The 11,109-nt window shown below is 36.3% G+C and overlaps 1 protein-coding gene across 2 annotated transcripts in view; it reads right to left on the minus strand.

Moving 5' to 3' along the window:
- The window catches only part of DNAJC12 (DnaJ heat shock protein family (Hsp40) member C12), an 11,297-nt gene extending 1,557 nt beyond the window's left edge, over positions 1-9,740 (minus strand). Inside the window, exons 1-5 of one of the 2 annotated variants that reach the window (XM_042863140.1) lie at positions 9,479-9,740; positions 7,278-7,892; positions 4,600-4,678; positions 2,656-2,795; positions 1,476-1,674 (exon numbers count right to left, since the gene is read on the minus strand). In XM_042863140.1, the coding sequence (XP_042719074.1) occupies positions 1,476-1,674; positions 2,656-2,795; positions 4,600-4,678; positions 7,278-7,355 (496 nt within the window). In that variant the 5' untranslated portion in view covers positions 7,356-7,892; positions 9,479-9,740. Of the gene's footprint in view, positions 1-1,475; positions 1,675-2,655; positions 2,796-4,599; positions 4,679-7,277; positions 8,032-9,478 lie in introns of those variants that run through there. The other variant, XM_042863139.1, reaches the window with a different exon arrangement.
- Between the last annotated feature and the right edge of the window lie 1,369 nt (positions 9,741-11,109).

Genomic DNA, 11,109 nt, shown 5'->3' on the forward strand with positions numbered 1-11,109 from the left:
CACAGGGGAGTTGAGGAGTTTTTCAGCCCTTACCTACATATTTTATTCCAGGCCCAGAACTTCATTTTTATGCTCTATTAGTTCTGAATACTAAAATGTGATCTTCCTACATCAGGAAGCTGAAACCTGTTATTGGACTTACTGTTCAATTATTTCATTCAGGTTGAAATGTACATGTTGAGCTGTGGTCTGTAACTCCTCTGCACTAGCAGACAGAAATCAAATCTATCTCCATTTAAAATGAGCATCCAATATTAAAAATTTTCCTGGGTGGATCCAAAGAAAGTTATCAGCATGCTAACATCAGGTATGAACACAGTTGTACATATGGGCTCTGAAAAATAAATACATTCTGATGGCCACATTTATCAACACATGTATGTGCCTACTGGATGCACTAAGTAGGTGTTTCATGGGTTTGATTTTTTCACCTTCAAATCTATGAAGAACATAAAAACATCAAAAATTGTAAGAAAGAAGATGCCTTCAAAGAAAGCTTACTATCACAAGGAACAAGGTGACATTTTGCTTACTTTGAAATGTAATTACTTTACAAAAGTCTACAAAGCTGATTTAATTACCTAAATTAACAAGCAGTATAATGTTATAAGTTATTTTTTAGTTACATTTCACCAACGTTTGTAGAACTTTATTTTCTCCATTCTATAAACACTTAAGCTAACTTTCGTTTCCTCCCAGTTTATTTTAATTCCCTGTTCAGTCAAACTGAGAAGAAACGACAGAAATGTTTAATAATATTTCTCTAATAATATATATATAACATTATGAAATTGCTAAAGTATGAAACAGAACAGAGGGCGGCCTTTGTGGTAAGTTAAATTTGGTTCAGATCTACTAACCTAAAAATAGATAGGAAATACTAACTGGCCAGATGATAGTTTTTGAAAAGCATCACTTATTCTGGTGTGTGCACTATTTAAAAAAAAAAAATACAAAAGAAACCTTCAAGGCTAAATTTTTAATCCGCATTAGCTCATTAGATACAAACTATGCATAAGTATTGAATGCTGGGTTTAAAGAAAAAAAAAAAAAAAGAAAAAAAATAAAGCAATCTAAATGTTTTATGTAATATGATTTAAAGTTTTGCCGTTTGTTTCTTGTTTGGTTGTTTGTTTGTTTGTTTTTTAATCATTGAAAATAATTTATTATTTTTACTCACTTCAATCTAGAAGGAAATGTGAGTTTTTCATTTTGATTTAAAAATGACTAACATTGGTTTCACTATCTAGCAGGCAAAGAAACTGGGGGCAGGGAGGGAGAAAGGCCTGAAAGCTTCAAAAACAAAAAAAAAAAAAACAAAAACAAATCCTAAAAGCTGTAACAAAATCCCAATCCAAATCCACATTAAAAAAAGCTACCAGATGTGTTATTCTGGAGAATTCTTCATGACTAGAAGCCTCAGTTTCAGGACAGTGCTGCCTTTGCAGTCTGCTGTAACTGCTGGTTTTACTTACTTGGGGAGTCTGGATTCTTTGAAGACTGTGGTTTTACATCAGGAATTGCAACATCTTGCTCTCTGTTCCCATCAGACAATCCATCTTCATTGTTTTCAGTTTTCTGGGTCCAAATCTCATTAGTTAAGTTGTTGCTATTGTTCAAGTCAGGAGCTTCCAGCATTTGATCCTTCTTATTTTGGACAGCCCAGTGCATTGACTACAGAAATGCAGAGAAAAAAAAAACAATGTACCAATTCTTATGCTTTTAAAAAAAATTGATTTTTTCTTCCCTACATTGTAATAAATAGTCAAATACAGTACGTACTTGAGAAGCTTGCAGGTGAACAGGAGAAGGAAACATGGTAACGCACTACAAACAGCATTTGAAAGGATAGCTTGTGTCAGGCAAAGACAAAGAACAAAACCTAGATGCATGCCACATGACTTGAGATACTTTTTAAGAGGGCTTGAGTGACTTCTATTTCCATTTTCAAAGCTGCCTTTGACTGCAGTGTCCCTTTTGAAAGCAAGACAATTTTGAAAGCTTTTACTACTAAAGTCTGCATTATGACTCCTGTTTGGAACTGAGCTATGCTTGGTGAGATATTTCCATCAAATATTTAAACTCAGGCATGATGGTTCAGCTAAGGAGGTTCTCAAACATCAACAGTAAGTAGAATTGAGGCAGGCAGGATTGAAAAGGGAAACATTCATTCACCTGTCTATATTTAGTGCTAGTGGTGGCAATGGTGATAAGGAGATAGTTGGACTAGACAATCTTATAGGTCGTTTCCAACCTTGCGATTCTATGATTCTATGATATATATGACCATGTGGATTTGTAACAACCATGCAGAAAGTAATCAAACATCGTGGAATTAGAACCTACTAGAAACACACCAACAAAATTAGCAGGGAAATCAATCCTCAGAACATCTATTTCTAAGCTGTAACGTGTAGATAATAGACAGGAAAGTGGCAATCTGAAGAATTTACTGTAATACTAACAGTCTAAAACCAGACTATGAATGGTCTTCTATAGCTCTCCAACGTTGTCTGAGTTTCCTCAGAAATCATTCTGCACCATCCCAAAAACCCACCACTGGAGAGCTGTGGCAGCTCACCCTCCCCCACTGGAGGATTTTTCCTGGGTCAACCCAACCTCCTCTCTGTGGGCTCAGACATAGACAACACCAACCGTTTTCACAGAGCTGCTCAAAGCCTCCCACTGCTGGAAAGGAATGGTGATTTTGCTTCTCCTCCAGTAATCATAGCGTGCTCGACTCTCTTCATTAATAAGAACCTCCTTAGCTTGCTGCAGCTTCTGGAAATTCTCCACTAGAAAACAACCAAAAAAGATGCTAAAGCCAATAGTTGTTTTCAGTGAAATCAATTCAGGTCTACCAGCAGCACAAGGTTAATTGACAAGCAAAACCAACAAGCACATAGAGGAATCTAAATATAGTGGAAAATAATTAAATTGTGCATTTAAATAGTTAGCTTTTCCACATATGCCAAAACGTTATCTTGGATACCTGACTGCACAAATGAGAGCTCTCACTTTCCCCTACAGGATAATTTTTCATTAAATGATTACTAAGGATGCAGTTACATATTTGTATCTGTAGAAAAGTTATAAAGATTTAGATTTATCTAAGAACCACCTGTGTTACAGTGATCTATTACTATTCGTTACTATTCTATTATTATTCACATATTCGAGTTTACAAATTAGATTTCTTTTGAAATATAAAGCCCAATCAAAATTTCTGCAGTTTCCTTTTCTAGTGCCACAAGTTTTCAATAAAGTTATTTTAATTACTCTTTACTGAGCTTAGTTAAGCTGATGAAATATCAAACCATAAACTTTCATCAGCAATGTGAAAAGGCATTTAACAGAAACACAGAATGTTTGGGTCAATGCAGCACAAAATACTTCTTGATAAAACCTTTTAACGTTTGGCACTTGGCCTCCCCTGAGTTACTAAGCTTCACTGACTTTAGAGGGAGCTGTGGGACTATGACCATGGAAGTTTCTTTTTACTGCATGAGCCAGAATTTGGTGCAAAGTCTTACACTGATTCCACTGGCACTTGTGTTAATCAGTAAATCAAATACTAGTGATGAGGTTATAGTTAACAGGTGGCAGATTGTCTCTCAAACTCCAGATCTCAAGAGGTTCCTTCTCAGAGAATACTAAAGTGAGACATCCTACCTATTTTGCCTTTCAACCTCCCCTTGCCAACTCACTGAAACAGGACGACACACCAAGAGGGAAAGGCAGTGTGGCTGAGAGCTCTGCTGGAGGCAGTGGGCGGGAGCCTCCCGTAACAGCCTCTGCATTCACAGCTCTGCTGTCCCAGGGGAGTGTTTACAGTTAAACAATTAGGAAGGATCCAAATGAAAAGCTTTGTGCATTAACCAAAATGAAAAGTATACTTAATTATTCTACAATTTTTAATTGGGACCATAATTATCATCAGAACAGTTGCAAGAATAGAAACTCAGACAAAGATGAGCACAGATTAGAGCTGTCTTTTTGGTTATAAATGGGTAAAATTGTCTCCAAATAACTCAGGTGCTGCTTCGACGTCACAGGTATAGCTTGGATATGATGAACTGTGTGCTTAATTGAGACATTAGCTGATGTTCTGCAAACAGATGGCTACTCACGTGGTGTTAGCTTCTCTTTATTTCCAATAATTAAATTACACTAAAAGAAACTGAAGTACGTTTAATATGATCCTGATTATCTTGTTCCTGGATGCAAATTAACTAGTTGACGTAAGTGTGACATTTGAATGCTACTGGGCTTGGAAGCAGTCCAACTTCATAGGTCTAGGAAGGCTACATGCCATAAACAATTTCTGGATTCCTACCATGGGAATAAATTATTAAAGAAAGAAATCCTAGAAATAATAATAAAAAAAAACTAATGACTTACTCTTACCGCCTATGAGTGTGCAAACATTGGAACAGAATATTAAAGCCTGCTATTTAAAGACAATATGCTCAATACACATGACAATTAAAACATATTGGGCAAAATAATATTTAGTAAAATTTTAAGGTTGAATTTAATATCTTAGTCATTTTAGTTATCTTAGATAAAGATTATTTTTAAACAGAGAAAAATACATACCTGCTTTGGGGTTTCCTGGGTGTTTGTCAGGATGACATTCAAGGGCCCTAATCTTAAATTCTGCAAGAATTTGCTCAACCTAAACAGGATATCAGATTTGAAGTGAGTAAACACACAGAAAATATGTTCAAATTTGCTCTTTGAAATGGGTTGGAGAACAACAAAGAATGTTGAAAGATTCTTTTCCTATTCATTTTACAAACTTTTAATACAGGCAAAATAGGCAACAACCACCATCTGTCAGTGACACTAATTTCATTATCCACACACTGATCCTTGCTTTTGTTTCAGTGAAACTTGGTCATCCAATATAGTGAGTTAGCTTTAAGAAAAACATGTAAAGATCACATGTGCATATTAAACTTAGCCACAACCACATGGGTTATCTAGCTCACATACCACAAAGCTAGACAAAGAACAGATCACAGTCTTCCTGTCAAGTTAATTTTCTGGGTGAAGGCTGGTGTGGAATAGAATACATTTGTAATCAACATATGAATATTGACACATATTACTTTAAATTAACTACAAGTTCCTACATTTTATAATGTCATAAGGTATCATAACCTCTGGAAAAGCAAAGAGAGATTAAGAGCTAACAAAACACAGGAAACCACAGTAGCTGGGGTTAGGCTTTGATTTTCAAGTCTTCAGATTTTCATAGTATCTTGTTTCTTCCTATAATTCAGAAGCCAACATTTCTTTATTCCATTCTATATTTCAAGCTTAGATAAGAATTCATCCTAAGATATCAGTTAGCTATTATTTTTTCTATGCTGGAGAAGTTGTTCACATAAATTCAGCATCCTTCAAACTCTGATGTCCATATAAAATTTAAATGAAATATTTTAAAACTAAGTTACAACATCATTTTTTTGTGAAACAAAATTACATGTCACTTAACTAGCTGGCCAAATTTAGTGGTCATACACTGGGAAAAGTTTGTGTAATTTTTTATACAAAAATACATTCAATTTACATTTAAAAAAAAAAAAAAATCAATGATATATTTTACCAAAAAAGTTATCTTATGCCTACTAGAATAACACAGTTCATGGATGAAGGATGTGGAACAAATATCACCTCAGCCTCTCCAATACGAAGAAGCTATGAGCCCATTTCTGCAAGAAACCAAGAATGAACACTTTTTTTTTTTTTAATATAGAGAAATGCTGTCAAAATACTTGATGCTATTTGTGTTTAAATTGATCCAGGTCAGATCAGCACAGGGCATAAAAATACTATGAGTGTGCAAGAGTAAATTCACTTCTGTACAGGCCTAAAGAAGGGTGCATAGAAGCCTGTACTGCTACAAATACTGGATGCATACAGAAATCAGTGTGATTGCAAAATACCTGCCCTGCTTCAAACTTCTGTAAATGCCAGTAGTCATGTACAGCGTGCTGAGAGAAGGAATCACTGCACTCAGTCAACCTGTTACCTCAGTTCGCGCTCCCACGTCCAAAACAATGCTGTCACATCTCCTGTTTGTCTCAATAAATAGTACTTGACAGATTATTTTTTTAGGACCCACTGGCAATTATTCCACCTTTTGAATTTCGTTTTGAAGCAATCCGAAAAATCACTGTCACATGTGCATGAACTGTCCATTAATTAGTAAGCCCGTAAGGTATTAATGTGAGCTAGGAGACGAGAAATAGCATTTGCAAAACAAGCCTAGATATGGACTTTAACACTGCCCTCTGCTGGGATGTCACATTAGAAGTTCTCTCAGGGAAAGCTTTAAATTACCCTCTGCAACAGACCTAAGGTGCTTACTAATTGGCTTTCAGTGACATAAATTTTACCAGCATTTGACCACTACGACAAACAAAAGCATCTGATTAAATTTACTGAGCAAAATATAGCTTTTATTTACTCTGAATTTACCATTCATTACAGCAGAGTAATCAAAACTCCCTTTTCAAAATCTGAACCTAATTCCAACAGCTAGATTAAAAAATAATAGCATACCACTAAGTCAAACTATCCAAAAACATTACATGGGCATATTTAGGAAGAAGAGCATTTAAGTACAAATCATACAACTGCTTACATACCTACAGTATGCATCTGCCAACAGCAAAAAAAATTTTAAAACTAGTTGTAAGTCATTAAAATTATCATTAAAAACCATTAATATGACAAATGAAAAAGATGCACTTTCTGTTTATCTTCCCAATAATGAATACAGTTTTCAAAAATAAAAAAGGGACAAGAAAGGAATATACTTGAGAAACTCAATAGCATCATCAGTCACTGACAACTCTGAACTTTCAGTTAGTTGCACACAGTTAGCTTCTTCATCTTTTAAAACTGCAAATGTATTCCAAAATGTTATTTGCACGTTAGCAAATCTATGCACTTGGCTCACAATTTAAAACCATACCACATGTTGAACTAAATTATTTAATAAGCCGTAGTTTCACCTATATCTGTAATACAATACTGTATAAGACATTTTTAATGTCAGCCTCATTCTAAAATCTGAACATTGGCATATAGATCAGAAAAATTCCCTTTGCAAAGGGAATCCTGAAAAGTGGCAAGAAGGAAGGTTTGCAGTACATTTCAAATAGTTCTACCTTTAGAGATTAATAATTTCAAATCCCCCCGATAGATACACAAAGACATTCAAAATGTTATTAACCTGGAAGGGAGGTGGGAAAGGCTCTTACCGTAGATAGTTCATCACATCCGAGCAAGTTGTAGTAATCTTCCAACTCATCCAGTCTGCAGTTCAAAATTGCATCCATCTGGGCTGGTCCAGCAGGCTTTTTCAAGCTTAGGCACAGCGGGTTTAAAATATAATATCAATACCCAGCTCACAAATAGGTTTAAATGTAGCCTGGGGAAACAGGCGATTTCCACACAGGTCTGCAGCTCTCTCCAGTGCTTTTTAATACAGAGAGCTGACACACATGAATTGTCTTGAATTCTCTGCCTGCCATTGGTCCCTGCAGGATGCCAATCCGCTTGCACAAACCTGCCGATGGCAGTGCTCCCTGGGATTTGTAGTCACCCAAGTCATTTCAACATCAAACTCGGGGTCTCCTCCAAAATGAATTCTGGATTCTCAGTAAAATCTAGCTGTATTTGAGATATGGATTCTGCAGATAGCCAGTTAAAGTCAGTTTCACTGACTTTATGCTCTTATGCACCAGGGCCTATATATTCTAAAAGATATATTCTGCTTTATTTCTAAGTGATTGCTTCCAGAATAATGATGACTGGGCTGCACACTTCTGTGAATGAAGTCCCAACCTTGCCAAATCTTCTGGTTCCGTCAGTTCCTTCAACAGAAAAGGTAAGTCCTTGTGTGTGAATGATAACTAGCTATCCTTCTACAACTATTATTCAAAAACAAACAGTTCATTGCTTTTGTACAGTTGCATGTCTGTCAAAATCAAGCCTATGAAAAGACAGCATAAAAAGATAACAGACTGTCTACTATGAAAAGAAACAGAAGTTCCCAGTTATTTCAAATTGCACCTTAGAGGCTTGTATCATGCGCACACCTGCTTTGTAAAACTCATTTGACTTTGAAATGAAATACATTTTAATTTGAACTATAATTAGTGATGAAGGTCTAAGTCCAACAAAGCCTACATTCATGTTTAACTGTATTCTCCAATGATCTACTGATTTTAAAAGGTGATACCTAGGGGCAACAGCAACCACATGATGAAACCTTTCCTCTGGAGCCTAAGAAGCTATATTTTTACTTTCCGTGTTCAAGAGCTTTGTAAAGCAAGATGTTTAAAGTCATAAAATACTGCTGATTCTTTAAACTAACACTAATATTGCCTTGAATATTTATATAATCTTAGATGCAGTAACCTAGGAGGGTCTACGCAAAATAGATACGTGGGGTATGATCGAAGCTATCACAGTACTAAGTGAAGCAGTGAAGGACCTAGTGGCCATTCAGAACCATTCATAAAACATGGAATACATAACCCCCACATTTATAATTGCTATGGTTTACTCTATGTTACTGTTACACATAACGTTAATCTTCTGAAATTATCTATGTAATCATCTGCTACTTCAGGGCTGTATTGTCTGGAAGTTCTTGGTTTAGTGTATGTTCAGATAGCCTGTTAAGATTATAAAATACATAAAAAGCACATGAAAGAAAGAAGTAGCAGTACCAAGCAGCAAACCGTGAGCCTCAGTGAAACTAAACTAATTAGAAAACATCGGTGTATTTCTCAGAGTATATAAAACAACTGAGTTTTTTCAACAAAGTGAAAGAATGAACAATTACAAAGTTCTCCCTCTTCTCCACTCCTGACTAATGAATCACGAAAGTATAATAAAGAAAGGAAAGTGTTCTAGCAAGTGATCGTGTAAATATTTAAATAGATAGTACTTTGGGGGAGGACAAAAAACAAACAGTTGTTCCACATCCCCAGCAGCACTCCTGACATATTGTTCTTGGCCAAGTATTTACTGCGTGTTTGCATAAGGTGAAAGGGAAGGATCTTTTTAACCCCTTTTCCCTGCAGTTTCAGTGGGCTTTTTTGTGCCACAAAGCGAACTGCAGATCCAAGAGCAGGATTCAACTGACAAAATCCTGAGCCTTGAAAGCTTTTTGTTCACAGGGAGTTTTCCCATCTATACTCTGTTCAGACGGAATGAACAAGGACTCCAATTCAAACCACAGCAGTGGGCATACTTATTTTCCCTCCTCCCAGGAATTTCCAGTGCTTGGGATACAAACAAAAGGTTTGAGCATGGAAGCTGCAAAATACTAATAGAGCAGAGTAGCATAGTGAACTGCTGCTCTTTACCAGAACTACTCATGGAGCATCATCAAAAAAGGAGAGGAAGAGAAGCCATGGATAAAAAAAAAAAAAAAAAAAATGAAGATTACCTTCAGGAGATAAGTGTTGTTTGAAAGGGTATCACAGCACAGGAGATGGCACAGTGTATGTGTATTCACCTGTTTTGGTTAGCCTAGCCCAGAATGTACAAACAGTACAGAAAGTGAAGAAATCTCATACTTGTCCTCTGTACCCAGCCACTAACAAAATGTTTGTGTTCATTCCCAACACGTAATCAACAATGTTGCTTGCTTAGAGTCAGAAGCAAAATCAAATCCTGTCTTAGCGTAACAGAAGGCTTGCCATCCACTTGTTGGTCCAAAATGGCTATTTAAATATAACAAGGGAAATCTGTATTTCAATTTATTCCCATATAATCTATCAAATCTTCTAGTATCAGTTCTCAAACAACTTGAGTTGTTTTGCTTCTGAAGGACAGAGCACACAGAATTCAAGGCACAACATAACTTATTTAAGTTCTGCATGCTCCACTTTTGGATGGTCACACATACTCAGAGATGCAGGATCAGAAGAGGACCCAAGCACTGCCAAACTGACTTCCCAATTTAGGGGCAACTACTGCAACATCATCATTGCATGCATAAACGCTCACAAGGTTAGAGTCAGCTTAGGATCCTCGATTCATTTCCTCAACACTTTCACAGAAAGCTCTGTATCATCCATCTGTGTCAGTTGTACGGTGTCTTCCTTAGAACACAGTCTTCACATAAATAAGCATCCAAACACCATTACTAAAGTAACACCTCTCTTTTTATGCCTCAAAATCTGATTCTTGTCTGAACTTCAACACTGAAAAAGAACGCTTTAGTACAAATTCACGGACAACGATAGAAATGTTCTAATTCACATCTTGTTACTTCTTGTTTTGATACATGTGAAGCATGAGAAATGTTACGTGCAACTAACCAGAAGTATAGATTTAATACAGCTGATGCTATCAAGGTCTGCAAGGCAGAAATTCTACTTGACTAATATTGGTCTTGCCACCAAACTTAAGGATTTGGTTGTATTGAAGTTACTAAGGCTATTATGTAAGTAGTTGGTGATATTAAGCAGTAATATTAAACAAAAAAATACTGAAATCTATATCCATGAAGTTTAGATCAATATTGCTGTGCCAGTAGGTAATAAAACCAAAGCACGTGCAAAAAGAGACAGGCAACATTTCTCTTTTAAAAAACAGATTTTGTTATTGTTGTAAGCAAACTCTGACTCCTATCAGCTCAGAACTAAACAAATGAGAGGATGCTGTAAAGCCAATTCAGCCACCACTTCGCACAGCTGCCAGAGGTTGTTTTAATTCATCGCTGTAGAAGAGAAAGTGTAACACAACTGTATTACACGTTTCTGTGCCTATCTATACAGCAAGAAGTACGAGCAAAAGAAACATAAACATTCTTGAATATCTTCCACACTGATACTTCCACTGGAACTCTGCAAAGCACAAGAAACTGAGCAGCACGTATGTCCTCCAGGGGGCTGCTCTCAGTTTCTTTCATTTCACTTCTAAACAAAAACACTATGCAAAACCCTACTGATCGTGTTAGAACTGTGCCCAGTGCAACATTTTGCCCTCTGAAAGTCTACAAATACAAGAAAATAACGTGTCTATCCACTACTGCATCTTGCAAGATGCATTAACGATACACGCAAGTGCCAG

The sequence above is a fragment of the Lagopus leucura genome, unplaced genomic scaffold (assembly GCF_019238085.1).
Source record: "Lagopus leucura isolate 7727_CA_CO unplaced genomic scaffold, USGS_WTPT01 Super-Scaffold_739, whole genome shotgun sequence".
NCBI classification, from domain to species: Eukaryota; Metazoa; Chordata; class Aves; order Galliformes; family Phasianidae; genus Lagopus; species Lagopus leucura.